The sequence below is a fragment of the Pipra filicauda genome, unplaced genomic scaffold (genome assembly GCF_003945595.2).
Source record: "Pipra filicauda isolate LSUMZ 115617 unplaced genomic scaffold, ASM394559v2 scaffold215_size1667880_pilon, whole genome shotgun sequence".
NCBI lineage: Eukaryota > Metazoa > Chordata > Aves > Passeriformes > Pipridae > Pipra > Pipra filicauda.
The window spans coordinates 831,653-847,137 of record NW_024104327.1 but is presented as its reverse complement, the minus strand read 5'-3'; the positions used below and the strand labels follow the sequence as shown (position 1 = coordinate 847,137).

General features: G+C 44.4%; 1 protein-coding gene across 2 annotated transcripts in view; it reads right to left on the bottom strand.

The window, feature by feature from the left end:
- Nucleotides 1–9,456: 9,456 nt before the first annotated feature.
- Nucleotides 9,457–15,485, bottom strand: part of CUNH18orf25 (chromosome unknown C18orf25 homolog) — a 42,762-nt gene continuing 36,733 nt past the window's right edge. For both annotated transcript variants that reach the window (XM_027719993.2, XM_027719991.2), the window contains 2 exons: nucleotides 13,799–13,925; nucleotides 9,457–10,234 (listed from right to left, as the gene is read on the bottom strand). In XM_027719993.2, the coding sequence (XP_027575794.1) occupies nucleotides 10,051–10,234; nucleotides 13,799–13,925 (311 nt within the window). In that variant the 3' untranslated portion in view covers nucleotides 9,457–10,050. The remainder of the gene's footprint in view (nucleotides 10,235–13,798; nucleotides 13,926–15,485) is intronic.

Genomic DNA, 15,485 nt, shown 5'->3' with positions numbered 1-15,485 from the left:
AAACGGAAGCCCTCTTCTGGCAACGTGCTTTGCTGCAAAATCCCACATTTTCTGTCACTAATCAAGGACATTGTGCTATTTTGTTTGTGAAATCCACTCCTTGGTTTGCACTAACCAAAAATAAGGCAAGGTCAGTGACCCCTGTCCACCTTCCCAGAGCCTGGGCTTGATATCTGGAGAAAGGACACTCCATCTGACTCATCGGTGGTTAATTACCTCAAAGTCACAGCTGGTTAATTTAATTTCAGTATTACATCCGGATGGCTCGATTTTTTTTGCTCTTTCTGGGGCTCTTTTCCCTGCCTCGGGATGGATGCTGGCTGAAAGGACAGGACCTGGATAAGACAACAGAGTCCAGCAGGGACAGGAGAACAACAAAAACCAACCAACCAAACAAACGAATAAACAAAAAACAAAACAAAACAAAAACAACTGGCCTTTTCACATGCACAAGCCTTTTTGTTTGTTTCTGAAGGCGCTTTCCCCCTTCCTGGGGGATGCAGAGGAGGCTGCGATGGCAGCCCGGAGCCTGTATCCTCCGGCTTTGGTGCCATCTAGTGCCTTCCCGAGGGCTGCTTCCAGCCCGGGCTTCCTGAGATAAAATATCCGTGGCCAAATTACATTAAAAACCATGAATATTACTTCTTTTGCTGGTCGCTGGCTGCTGCTGAGAGCGCTCAGCTCCACCCACACGCCCCCAACCCAGACTTTCCAAGGGGCTGGGAGCAGGTTGAGCCAACCCTGGAGCACCAGGAATGAAGGGAATTCCTCCCAGGCGCGTGGGGATAGGGAGGATACAGGTGTAGAGTTAATTCTGAAGCATTTTTGAGAACTTTTAAGAGCATTTTGGGAGTTTTGCTGTAGCCTTGCACAAACTGGGAATGCTGGTCCGGGGCAAGACCTCACATTGGCCATTGAGGGATGAGGGAGCTCAGCATCACCCCTCCAAAACCAGTCCTGCTGCTTACTGGGATAATAAATCATTATAATAAGCCTTTTTTGGCTGGCAGGGAGCTTAGCCCCTCCTGCAAAGCACGCTCCCTGTCTTGTGCCATGCCCAGGTGGGACTGCTTTAAAAATTGCCCTAAAATTCATCCTCTTGACAAGCAGCTGGAAGAAGGAGTGATTGTGGAAGGAGCCAATGATTCCCCAGCTCCAAGGGGGCTGGGGTTTTTAATGGCCTGAGGTGATATTTTCACAGCATCCCAACTGCAGGAAAGGTCCTCAAATGCTCTTGAGAGGTGTGGAGGACGGTCAGGTGTGCACCAGAGGTTCATCCTCCTTTTGCAATGGGGGAGGACAAACTAAACAGCATTTTCAACTTGACAATTTCAACAACTGTGAGCTGCCTTTTGATATTATCCCCCTTTTTATTTGGATTTACTCACTGTGTTTTTGTCTCCTGCTCTGGGTATCTTAGAGAAGGGTCCAGGGAGAACTTAGAGCCCCTTCCAGTGCCTAAAAGGGCTCCAAGAGAGCTGGAGAGGGACTTTGGAAAAGAAATGGAGGGACAGGACTAGGGGGAGTGGCTTCCCACTGCCAGAGGGCAGGGTTAGATGGGATATTGGGAAGGAATTCTTCCCTGTGAGGGTGCTGAGGCCCTGGCAGAGGTTGCACAGAGAAGCTGTGGCTGCCCCATCCCTGGAAGTGTCCAAGGCCGGGTTGGACAGGGCTTGGAGCAACCTGGTCTAGTGGAAGGTGTCCCTGCCCATGGCAGGAGGTGGAACTGGATGATGTTTAAGGTCCCCTCTAACCCGAATCATTCAGTGATTCTGTGATTCTATGAAACCTCCATCCTGCTCTTCATTTTGCCACTGTTGACTTCTAATGGCTTGAGTCTGCCCTGGGTCACCCCAAAGTTCACCTGCACCCATCTCCCCCACCTCTTCAAACCGAGGGAAAACCATGGGGGGGAACCCCCTCTGATGAAAATAAGATGGAAGAAACAAAAGCCATCTGAATGAAGAACGATATCAAGACCGGTTTTATATCTCTGTGCTGCACTGGAGGGGCAGCACAGTGCTCTCCGTGGACTTTGGCTGCACAAAGGGAGCCCAAGAGCTGAACTGGGGCTGTCTGATGGTTGTCAACAGGAACACACCTACAACACACCGGTGGCACTGAGTGCATCACCACAGGTAAACACCCAGCCTTCAGTTATTCAGGGCTCACTCGCTGCAGCCTGAGTAATGCACGACCATCTGAGCAGTTTCACACCTGCCCTGGGGCCAGCAGGCACCAAAAAGCCACAGGACTGTGTTAGGTGTTAAGGGACAGGCTGAGTCTGGTTATTTAGCACGTTCTGGGGTTGTCAGAGTAAACCTCCACCTGGCCCTGAGCACCCGGGGGAGATTGTGCTGATTCCTGCCATGCTCCTGGCTTTTCCTGGGTCAGATGTGGTTTGTGGACACGTAGTGACACATAGTGATTGGATTTTTCATCACAGAATCACAGAATATCCAGAGTTGGAAGGCACATGCAAGGATCGTGGAAGTCCCACTCCTGGCCCTGCACAGGACACCCCCAAAAATCCTGCCCTGTGCCTGTGGTTCATCACTTCAGGGACTTTTTTTAGGGAGAGGTATTTTGGAGGTTGGTGGTAAAACATAGAAATGGGGGTGTTTCTACAGGCTGGTACTCCCACATCCCATGGTCTGCCAGGATTTTGTCTGGATAATCTCCATCTCTTACCTGCCTGGAGCTGAAAACTCTTCCCTGAAGAGCTCTGGTCCTTTGACAGACTGAAAGTGAGCTCCTGTCACTGCCTGTCACAGAATGGTTTGGGTCAGAAAGGATCTTGAGGCTCATCTCATTCCAAGTCCCTGCCCTGAGCAGGGACACCTTCCACTACCCAGGTTGTTCCAAGCCCTGTCCAACCTGGCCTTGTATGCTTCCCGGGATGGGGCAGCCACAGCTTCTCTGGGCAACCTGTGCCAGGGCCTCACACCTCAAAGTAAAGAATTTCTTCCTAATACTCCATCTAAGCCTGCTCTCTGGCAGTGGGAAACCCCTTGTCTGCCTCTCCAGGCCCTTGTAAAAAGTCCCTCTCTGTCTTTCTTGTCAGCTGCCTTCAGGTACTGTCCAGCCCAATGTTCGCCATGGAATTGGAGAGATGACACCAACAATCCCAGGGAAGATGCAGCATGCACCAAGAACCATCAGAAACAAAAATGACTTGACAAAATACCCCAACCTGCATTTTTCTTCTTTGAGATGCATCTCACAGAGAGGTTGGGCCTATTTCCCACCCTCGCTGAGCGGGTTAGAAATCGTTCTCACCAGGGATATGTTCACGAGCTGGAGTTTTGGCCACATCACTCCACTGTGCTGGAGATTCCCCTTCTGCCCAGGGATTGGGGATCTCCTCCAGAAGCAGGAGGCAGAGCTGGGGGAGCAGTTTAGGAGTCACTCAGCATCTGCCCTCGATGACATCCCGCTCCTGTGAGTCCCTTCTTTGTTGGCCTCCCATGTTATGGGGATGCCCCCACCATTCCCCCAATGTCAGCACAAAGGGAGGTGTCAGTGAGATGCCAGGAAAGAGGTCTGAGGTGCTTGGACAGTGATTTGTCACTGGCAGAGCTCCTGTGTGGGGTATTTTTATTTGGTGGTTTTGTCACATGCGGTCCAGGGAGAGTGTAAATAAATAGACCTAAAAGGAAAGTGTAATCATGTGGAAAGGCAAGAAAATTACCTTTTCATGCATCTCTGTCATAACCCATGCCAGGTAAGATGAGCTTTGTGTGAGAACACATAACATGAGTGACACAGTTCCCATTAGGATCTTGAAAGCATCACTCCAGCCCAGCCACTCCAGACTTGAAAGCTCCTCTTTGGGTTTAGGACCACTGCCAGCTCATAACACCGTGGATAAACATCTCCTGTGTACCTGCAGTCCCACAGAGGGGGCTTTGAACATGCCCTGCTTCAAAATGGCAGCCTCCTATGGAGATCCATGTGGCCAAACACTGGGGCATCCAGAGGGTCACAGCTGGAAAGGTGAGGGGGGAAAAACTGAGAGTTTGGGATATTGGGAAGGAATTGTTGGCTGTGAGGGTGGTGAGGCCCTGGGACAGGTTGCCCAGAGAAGCTGTGGCTGCCCCATCCCTGGAAGTGTTCAGGGTCATGCTTGGAATGACCTGGGATAGTGGGAGGTGTCCCTGCCTATGGCCGGGGGTTGGAATGAGATGATCTTTAAGGTCCCTTCCAACCCAAATTGTTGTTTGATCCTATGATTGGTGTGACAATGGAGTTCAGCAATGTTAAATTTAAGGTAGACGTGCAAGGACCTGGCAGAGAGGAAATGGGAAAGGTTTGGGTGTCCTCAGTCAGGGGCCGGACAGGAGCTTGAAGGCACAGATAAGCAAATGCCATGCTCAGCATTTCGTCAGAGGCACATGTAGGAAAGCCCCTGGAAAAGGCACCAGTCAGGCTCCAGGGAGTTCTGCCTTCAATTCACATCACTACAGCAACGAAAAACGAATTTGACAGAGGACTCTTGTTTCTTTTCCCAGCCCTGGTGTGGTTGCCCTGGATTCACCCAAAGCTGCCGATGCAGCAAGTACATGTAGGAAATTATCTGAAGTTAAACTTTCAGACAGCTTTCCGCTGCCCACTCCAGCTTGGCCCTGAGATTGTCTGAAAGATATTTCCTTCCCAGTGGCTGGCACTCAATTCTAATTTTAAATTGAGTTGCAAATCTAGATGACTAACCAGCTCCAGGAGAAAACTTCCAAGGGGCATTTATGAATCAGCAGTTGCAAGGACTCTCAGGAATGCATTCACTTTTCATAAACTCCTTGGTGTCAAGATATAAACTTGGTGGGGGCTGGATCCTCATCTGCTCTTAGGTGTCAGTAACAGGAGGACTTTAATTCACCTTATTTGCACCAAAAACGAAAGTAAACGCAGTGTTTGTCCCTCCCAAGTTTGCATTTTGCAGGTGTTCTGCTCCTTTCCTGTGCAGAAAGGAGGGAAATGAAATCCCTGGAATGCTCTGGAGAGAAGGCCACAGCAGCTGATATTCACAGATGACAACCCTAAAAAGGAGAGGGGAAACTGAGTAGTGTATCAGCCAATGCAGGTGATGCACTCTACAAAGGACAACATTTACAGATTCTCCAGGGAACTGGGGAACTAATCCACTTAGCAAAAAACTTTCAGTCCTCATTTAAAGGCAGACAAACTAAATTTTCAACCACAAAATTAATCTGCATCGCGGTGAATTCACTGGGGAAAGCAATACCAAATCTAACCTAGTTTTGTGTAGTTTTGGTCAGTTCTTGTGTTTGCCGCAGAAACGACAATTACCACAAAGCCAAGTGGCTCCTACATAAAGAGGTGCCAAGTGCCACAGGAGAAATTTTAAGCTTTCCCTTCGGTGTATCTTGAAGTCTACAGACTCTGGGTGTGACTTGGTGATGGAGAAAAAAAGATTCAGGAGATACAACATCTGTCCTCTTCCCACATCTGCACCAAACTCCACGACACATGATACACATGAAACAAAACCCAAGTCTGGTGTCCACCTCCACAGCCACCACCAGACCCAGAATTTGTTTTTTCAGGCTTCACAAACCCCATGGACTCAGTGGAGCTGAAAACTGAGTCGCTTCACTCTCATTATCCATATTGATATTTAAAATACATGGATAAATGGCTTTCCTCACTTGCACCGAGAGCTTCCTCATGTAATAAATACACGGTAAACACTGGAGAGGTACTGAATTATTATTATTATTCCTATTCCCATTTTGCCTATGAGAAGGCTGGCAGGCAGCAGGACCCTAATTGCACAGTGCAATTGTGCTTACCATCCCATTCCCTTCTTTACTTGTCACTGTAAATTCCCTGGTGTAATTTAGTGGTTCTCCAAACACTGTTCTGACTGGCACCACCTCCCTGTGGTCAGTGAGGACTTGCCCAGAGCTTCACAGTTGGTCTGCACCTCCTTTCTCAGTAGCAGCAGGTCTGAGCCTGTCAGCACTGTCTGGCTGTGTGAGGAAATCCCAGTGTCTCGTTGGTCTCACTGACCAGCAGAAGATGCCTGGGAGGATGGGACAGGGGGATAGAGTCGGAGAAATAACGGTGTGAAGGGTGCTCAGACACCTGAAGGACTGAGGTGTGGGGGGAGGTGGAGGTTGTGCCAAAATCACATCCCTGGAAGGGATTCTGCAGAGCCCCCAGCGCAGGGAGGACAAGGAGCTGCTGGAGCGAGTCCAGAGGAGGCCACGGAGATGCTCCAAGGGCTGGAGCTCCTCTGCTCTGGAGCCAGGCTGGGAGAGCTGGGGGGATTCACCTGGAGAAGGGAAGGCTCCAGGGAGACCTGAGACCCCCTAAAGGGGCTCCAGGAGAGCTGGAGAGAGACTTTGGACAAGGGACTGGAGGGACAGCACAAGGGGGAATGGCTTTAAACTGACAGAGGGCAGGGTTAGATAAGATACTGGGAAGGAATTCTTGGCTGTGAGGGTGGTGAGGCCCTGGCACAGGTTGCCCAGAGAAGCTGTGGCTGCCCCATCCCTGGAAGTGTCCAAGGCCAGGTTAGACAGGGCTTGGAGCAACCTGGGATAGTGGAAGGTGTCCCTGCCCATGGCAGGGGGTGGAACTGGATGATCTTAAAGGTCCCTTCCAACCAAACCACTCTGGGAGTCTGTGATGGGCAGCAGCCACTTGTTACTGGTACCTGAACATCTCCTGGCACCCCCTCTGGCACTACAGGGAGAAGTGTTAGTCCTGCCCTGGTCTGAGAGATAAAAGCAAGATTCTGCAGTCGGGAAATCACTTTTCCATTCTGGACATGCAAAACTGCATGTGTTACTGCATGTTACATACATGCTGTATGTGTTACAGCAGGGAACATGCTGTATTTGGGCAGCTGTAACCCAGATCTTAAGGTCTTATTTTGGACATATGACAAACTGCAGCACATTTGATGAAAGTGGAAAATAAAAATTCCAAACAAATTGACGTTGTTTAAATAATACACTCTATTTTATTTTGTCTTAAAATAGTTTAACCTTTATTCTACAGACTTGTTTCAAAAAAACAGAAGGTCTCATCTTGCACCAAAAATATATATATTTATATTTATATAACACTCTGTTTTATTATTATTTTTCTCCAAAGACCATTAAATACTAGATGGAAAATGAGAACTAAATAGTGAGTGTTGAGAAGAATCAATTTTTTTGTTTTGTTTTGTTTTTTTTTTTAAAACTAGAGTTGCACATTTTAAACATTTATATTCTAAGCAGTGATTTGTCTTCACTATAGAAGATTCCAAGTTCACACTCCAGCAATTCAGGAACTGCTAAACCCTGAAGGGCTCGAGCCAATGCACACTGAGGTCGATGGAAAGCCCTGCACCGACCCCAGTGGGTTCTGGATCAGGCCCCAAGTGCATTGGTTCTTAGCCATACAATGGCTGACTTTTCTCTTTCTTGCTTAGAAGAGCAAAACCACCCAGGCACATTTTGCTCTTTTTTAAAAAAAATAACAGTTTAAAAAAAAAAAAAGAGAGAGAGAGAGAGAGAAACAAAACCAAACCACTTCCTAACCCTAAGCTATCCAGTGATTGTGTTTTTCAGAGCACTACCCTTTAAAATCTCTTAAGAATACGAGAAAATACGTAGTGTTTTAAATAAAAGAAAACCTGCATCGGACTACAATATGTGAATTGTTTAAACAAACACAGTGCACAAATGGAGGAAGTTTGGTTAGGATGCAGTTGTTTTTATATATACATGGAAGTCACATCATATACAAACTGAAAAAAAACGAGGAGAGTTAGTTTGCATTTTTTCACGGAAGGACTGCAAACGGGTCCCTGCAGCTTTCTTCAAAACTGATCTCCAGGTGACTTTGTGGAACAGGGAGAAGCAGCCACACTAAGCCCCTGTTCCAGAGTTACCTCTACAGCAGGTGTGTGAGCCCATGGAAACGACTGAGGTGCGCGATTAAAACACCGGGAGGAGGGACCAACAGAGAGCAGTGCGGGGGGCTTTTCCCTACTGCACTGCCAAGGGGCTCCATCCACACTCCCCTCCCTCCCAACCCCCCCCCCCCCCCCGAAAGAAATCGGTCACTAGAAGCACCACATACATTTTTCTGGCCATGCAATAATACACTTAATGTTCAATGTTTTAGAAAGCTGGAAGTTGGAGTATCGATCCCTTACCTACTCGTGTTGTAAAGTGCAGTCCAAACTGTTCTGCTTGTGGGGAAAAAGAGATGTTTGTTACTGACTATACCGGGCTGTTTTTCCTTTACGTGACAACACAGGCAGTTCTATTTTTAATTTGTTTTTTTCTGCCCACAGGTAAAACTGTTGGAAGCCAAATAAATCTCAAAACCAGCCAGCACAAAAAGAAAGCAGAACTTCCCGTGTCCTGACCACCCCTGTTCAGCCCTAACTGCTAAAAAAATCTGAAGACAGAGCTGTAAAAAATTCCCACTAAAAACATCCAAAATATGAAGGAACATTTTAATTGCACGAGAGACTTTAAAAGTGAATAATATCATTCTGTTAGAAGTCTAATCTTTGGTTTTTGCCTTGAGAAAGGCTCAAAATGACAGATGAGGGGCAGGAATTTCCATACACACCACAGAAACCACAGCCCACTAAACTGAGTAGTTCCACTGATTTCTGTAAATATTCTGGTAGAAAGAATCTGAATCACGCCCTAAAAACAATTTTAAAACTCGCGTAAGAGGTAAGATTTAAAGCCATATAGGCTAGAATCCTGCAGGGTGCAGATTATTAATTAAACGACAACAAAAAAAAAAAATCACAACTTTAGGTTCCGATTCTGATCCTGCAACATCTTTTAGGACAGTGTTTTAAGCACTTAAGTGGCCCCACGAGTTCTTGGGAACAGTCCCAGCTGAACACCGGCAGCTGCCAGTGCTTTGCCAGGCTGGGGCTTTGGAATTTGCTTGTTTGGTTTTTTTTTTTTCTTTTTTTGAAGTGGTGAATGAAGCAAATAAGCAACAGGAGAAATGAGGACTACGAGCAAAACGTTTAGTTTCTCCATCTCCTCCAGGCAATTCTTGGATAAAGGTAAAAAAGTTCAGCTATAATTAAAAAGGAGAGTGTCATGGTAGAGATAGCTGTGATCGTGTGTATAATGTGTGATAATATTTATTTGTACATTGTAATATATTCCCTTTCCCCCATTTGGAGTCTGGTGTGTTTTTGTTTGAAAAAACCCATCTCACATTAGGCTGAGATGTGGGAGGGGGCTTAGACTAGGGAATTGGATTTTGGGGCTATCTCAAACCATGACGGAGAGGGATGCTGGGCCTTTTTATTACCTTCTCCTGTGCTTTTGCAATAATCAGCTGCTACTAAGTCACTACTATTATTACTGTTTTAGCCATATCAAGCCATGGGAAATGATCAGTGAAACACAGTAGTCAAGTAGACAGAAGATTCAGCACTGAATAAACTATAAATTATACTGAGAATAAAAATGCTTTAATTAAAAGCTGTTCAGTGCATAAGTTATGGGCCATTTGCATTAAAAACAGTCCCTCCTGCTGGTAAAACAACCAAATCAGCTTGTGTATAAACACTCTTGGCCCAGACTTCAGAAGTGTTGAATACCCCCAGTTCCACTGAAATCAGTGAGGACACACCATTTCTCAAAATCACTGATGCTCACACAGCAACACACTAACTTCTACTAACAAACTCAATATTACTGATAAGTTAAAAACGTTCTGGAGTCGGGAGGAGGGGAAGGGAGGGAGGATGTAAGTTTTGCACACAGTTATTTCTTCAGATTAACACGCACACGTTAGTAAACTGTAGATGTGTTTTAAATTCGGTGCTGTTAATCTGAGAGGAATCCCCCTTTGAGAAGGCAAAAAACCCTTTTAAGTCATACTGAAATCGTACTACATTCTTATGGACATGAAAAAGACGTCGTGAGTTTGAATTCCATAGTGCCAAGAACGGGGTGGGGAGGGGGCTCTGAAACTCAAGGTTTAATCATGAACTTCTGTGCCACAAAGGGGAAGAGGGGAAGGGGACGGGGACACAGTGACACGGGATTACAGCAGGAATTTGCGCCTGGTGTCCTCATCCAGGGTGAGGTCCACGACTTCTGGGGGTGAGGACCAGTTCTGCTGGGGAGCCACTGCTGTCCATGACTGTGTTTGCTGGGCGTTGATGAACTGAGAGCTGCGCTTCCAGGAGGACACGCTCTGGATCACACCTCCCCTGGGATGCACACACCTGCAGCAAGGCAAAAAAAACCACAGAGGATTACTGCCACTACTGAATTCAGGCACCAGAGTCGCAGCTGAAGGGTTTTATCACTTAGGCATCTGGTTAACACGTCCCTCTCCAAACTGCCCTCATGGATTTGCCATTTGTAGAGTCCGTGACATCCTAAATGCCCAGGAAACAAAGCTGAGAGTAAATTTAAACTTGGGGGGGGGTGGTGTTAAATTATTTATAAGAAATGGGTTCTGCCAGTGGGTGTAAAGTGATAATCCTTAAAAAGTATGTGCATGGATCCCAAGGATCCTGAAGAAGCCTGCCCCACCGTGTGTAGTACCCTAATTCAGAAGCACAGTGTCCTGCTGGCAGCTTTACCCCCTGGACTTTTAAAAACAGAAATATTTGAAGTGAGGCTGCATGAGACAAAAAGAAAAGCCATCTTGCTATATTAAATCAAAACCGTGTTAAAATAAGGAGTTAGTGATACTTTCGCTACAATAATTGCAAATGAGATGTTGTTAATTACATTATGTCTGATTTTTGTTTTGGTCTTCTTAACTAAAAATTACAACCGTGCTGGGAAATGCTCACTGACAACAGCACAGCCTCACTTCAGGGAAAAATTTAAGCTTTCAGTGATTAAATCATGTATTTAAAGATAAGCACAGGCTCAGGTGCCTCGCTGAAGCAAGATACATAGGTACTTATTTACACATCATTTTTACCTATTATATTCATAGTAGATATGTGACAAATGAAGCAAAAGTTAACAGCAATTAGAAAAAAAGAAAAGCAAAATGAAAGATAGACTAATCTTGCTTCATGTGCTGAAGTGATGACAGGAATTTACAGGAGGCTTTACGATGATCACTCCATTCCCAGCTGTAAAATCTTACACAAGCACCAGTAAAACTCGATACCTACTGCTCCCAAAAATTGTTTTGCTCCTGGTAAGCTCTGGTGGTGGCTGTAGCTGCTCCTGGCTGCACAGATAAATATGAGGTGTTCTGGCAGCTGGGGTAACCTTTTCTCATTTCTTTGTGCATTTCAGGAACTCTAACTTTCTGCACTGATCAAATATCCCTGACATTTACACTTTATTTATTCTCTCCAAAAATACTTAGGTTATGCTCAGCTTTCTTGGTTCTGGTTGGAGTTTCATGAAATAGAATGAAAAATCTCATTCTCTGAGCTGTAACTTCTCTGAATATAAATGCCTCATTGTCTTCTCAGATGCGCTGTTTAGTTTTAGATGTGATGTTCAGAATGGCTTTTTTATTGCTTCTTCAGTCTTAAAAATACATACTTAAAGTATACATCTACAAAGGCTTAGCAACAAGAGATTGGAACTCTAAGAAATGTATGGGATTTCTTTCTTTTAAAGCTTTCTTAAGAAGAAATACTTTTAGGCATAACTGACAAGAAAAGGTTGTAGACAAAGCAAATTAAATATGATGTTTGGTCTCGGGGACTATGGTCCATCACTCTGAGAACAGTCCTCAACACTTAGGCAAAGCCAAGACAAACTTTTCTTCTTGAAGATGACAAAAACCAAGCCATAAATTATCTCGTAGGAATGATATCCCAGAAAAATAAAAGTGTTTATCCTCAAACAAGTCACGTAAGCAGCCAACAGCAAAACGTTCAGTCAAACACGAGCTCAGGGAACATGCTTCCAATCTGCAGCTAAGGGGAGATACCAAGTAAAGGCAACCAAAAAAAAAAAAAAACAACAAAAAAGGTGGTAAAAAAAAAAAAAACTAGGAAAAAAAAATCCCAGGGGAAAACTGTTTTATACACATGCATGATTAAAAATTAAAATCTACTGGGGAAAAAAAAATCAAAAAAAAAACCAAAAACATGACTTGGTGTCCTAAGTAGATGCCAAGTAATATTCCAATGATGAGAAACAGCACCAATTCACTAACAGTCTGAAAAACTACAGATGATGGACAAACCCCAGGGTGTCACAACTCAGGACAGGGAGTACAGAGCACGATAAAAAACAGCAAAGAACAGAACCCAAACATCACACTAACTAAGCATGCAAAAAATACTGATCAAAAACCTAAACCTTGTCCAAACGACAACCCTGTCAGAAGCCCATCAATACTTCATAACTGCAAGCCTAGACCTGCAAGAGAAATAAAACTCTAAATAGGATTCAAACAACTGGAACGTGTGAGAATTCAACGGGGCCGGTAAACACTAGTCTGTGAGAGATGGGAGGTGGGAGATGGTTACAGGAACAAAGAAAAGCACAGAAGTGTGCTTTTAGTCCAATTTGCTGAAATTACTTCAGTCCATATCTACTAAAACTCATTTTTAACAGCAACTCTGTGTTTAGTTCTTTCCATTCCTGTACGTGCTGAGCATTACCAAGGCAGCAGCATGGGAAGCTTTCCAACAGGGGACTGCAACAGACGGGTTGTGTGTGCACAGTGCCAGACAGATTTACACCAACTAGTGCTGGAGGGCAAGTCCACACCCCTTATCATTAGCACAAAGATCCTCCAAGCCCTGGGTCTGCTGGATAAACAGCCCAAGGAATTAGTATCTTCCAAAAGAGTTGGCCATGCAAGGACTTTCACTGCTCTAAAAGCAAAGACTAAATCTCTCTCACTACAGGACCTGAAAATTCCCCTTCTTCACATCCAACAGCACCAGGCTGTGCCCACACCATCTTTAAATTTCCTGCATGGGAAATTGGGTCCTGCACACCTTCCTTCTTCTTTCCTCAAGGAAGATGCAGTGAAGGGACATCAAGGAAGAGCTCTGCTTCTTGTCCCAGCTCTGTTCCTTGTCCCTCATGCCCCTCCTCTGTCTCCAAGCACCCACCTACCAGCAGGCTAGTTTGTATACTCTTTTAACTTGCTTTTATTCCACCAAATTCACACTCCACATTATATGAACAGGTCAGTCATGTTCAACTACTTCATAATATCTGAAGCCAAGGAAAGATCATAGACTAAAGACGAAGAGTGAGGGCAAAAAATGCCAATCAAGAATAACAACTGAAGCCTAGCTGGACAGGTTTTTATCTGAGCTTGAGAGAAACCTCTGGACCCTTACCCTCATCTGCTTTTGGGATTTGAACTCTCTTGTACCTTGAAATAAAAGCAAGATTCATAATGATCCAGTTTTTAATCTAGAGGGGCTATCTTATGACACTAGGCATTGAAAAATTCATATTATTTTTACAACTACTGATTAATTAAGCAAAGTAGAAGCTGATAAAAAACTTCATATTTTGAAAGGAAACAAGAACCCACATAAATATTTTTGCATGTTCACATATTGCTTTAAACTCTGAATTCCTCATGTATGTACATTTGGTATCTCAATATTTGGTGTTTAAATACCACAAACCTTTAGCCAGTTAATGTTTGATATCAAACATTATCAAGTATCAAAGATATCAAGATATCAAAGTTTAATCTGAATACTTATCAGGTTGGTCAAGTTCTAAAGAGAAACACATTCTGACATGACTGTAACCAGCAGAACAGAAGAAACAACTGCAATGTTGTTTCTTGCATCGAAATAACTATTAGAGCAAGAAAAAATAACTCATACCTGGCATGTTCCTGAACTCCAACAATCTCTACTTCGCTATCAGAAGAGGCAATATTAATTTCTTCATTGGCCTGGGCATTACCAGAAGAGGTTTTGTCACCTGCAAGGAAGCCTGGATCCAAACGACCTATGGATGGTGAAAATGGAAATACAGCCTATGTTTAACAGCTTACACAACTCAGAAGCCACTGGAAAAGGAGTTTCTCAACCTAACAACAAAAACAAACAAACAAGGGACTGAAACACTGAGACTGGAAAATCTTATTAGATCAAATCATTCAACTTCCAGTTCATCACCTGATACACTAAATTTAACCAGTGTCAAACAGCTCTAGTGATGGTGTTATGATACAAATGTGAACACAGACCGACTGTTCCTGATGCAATTAGAATTTCCAGATGCAATTTTGCAACAATGCTAAGAGTTAGATTGTGCTTAAATCCCTTTAACTTAAAAATACAAAACAATCTAACCAAACTCAATGACACTGTGGCAAACACGGCCTATATGCTGGACAGAAACATCACACACATGAAAGGAAATTAATTTATTTTCTTTTAATAGAAAACTAGGAGAAGCTGGTCAATGAAAAAACACAGCAAACCCATCAGTTTCTGGCTGTGCTGCTTCACACATCTGCTCTAACATTATTAAAAATATTTGAAAAAAAATCTGGTTTTCATTAAGTCCCATATACTACAGGGCTTTTTTAATTACAGTTCCTCCATGCTATCCAGTTCATCAGTCTGTCAAACAACAAAACCTCTCTAAATACAGCAAGTGTGGCAGGTTTTTGTCTTTCCTGCCAAGTACCCCTAAGAAGGTTCTGCACCCCAATTAGTGAAGCTGTGTTGAGTCATATTAAATAAAACTTGCATGGAAAACACAAAGCAGACAAATTTATTATTTCTTTCACAGGAAATAGATTTTTTTAAAAAATCAATTAATGAAAAGATTTAACTTCTACTCTTTTCTTTTTTCTTTTTTTTTTTTTTTTTTTTTTTAGGAAAAAGAGAAGACAATTAATTCTACTGTCTGTCATTAGCCTGGGGGGGGTGCTGGGCAGCCCTGAAGTAGGTGACACTACCAACTTCTCCGAAACCACTTGCTCAGCTGTTATTACACAGGGGAACAATCATTTGTCGTGCTGGCAATTTGAGAGGAGGTGAATATTTTATGTGTATCCAGTTCGAGTGGACACATCCTCAGAAGATGAGAGGAGGAGGAAGCAATAATGATCTGAAGGATTTCAAAGGTGTGAGAACATGCAGAACTGATTATACCTCCAGGCAGATCAAGGGGACAGAAAGAGAAGAAATTAAACTTGAAACAAGTGCCAGGGAAACCTTCTAATGACTGCTTTAAGCACTTGGAAAAGATGCAAATAGAATCACAGAATGGTTTGGCTTGGAAGGGACATTAAAGCTCAGCTCATTCCACCTCCCTGCCATGGGCAGGGACACCTTTCACTATCCAAGGCTGCTCCAAGCCCTGTCCAACCTGACCTTGAAAACTTACAGGGATCCAGGGGTAGCCACAGCTTCTTTGGGCAACCCGTGCCAGGCCCCACCACCCTCACAGGGAAGAATTCCTTCCCAGTATCCCCTCTAACCCTGCCCTGTGGCAGTGGGAAGCCACTTCCCATTGTCCTGTCACTCCATGCTCCTGTAAATAGTCTCCCTCCAC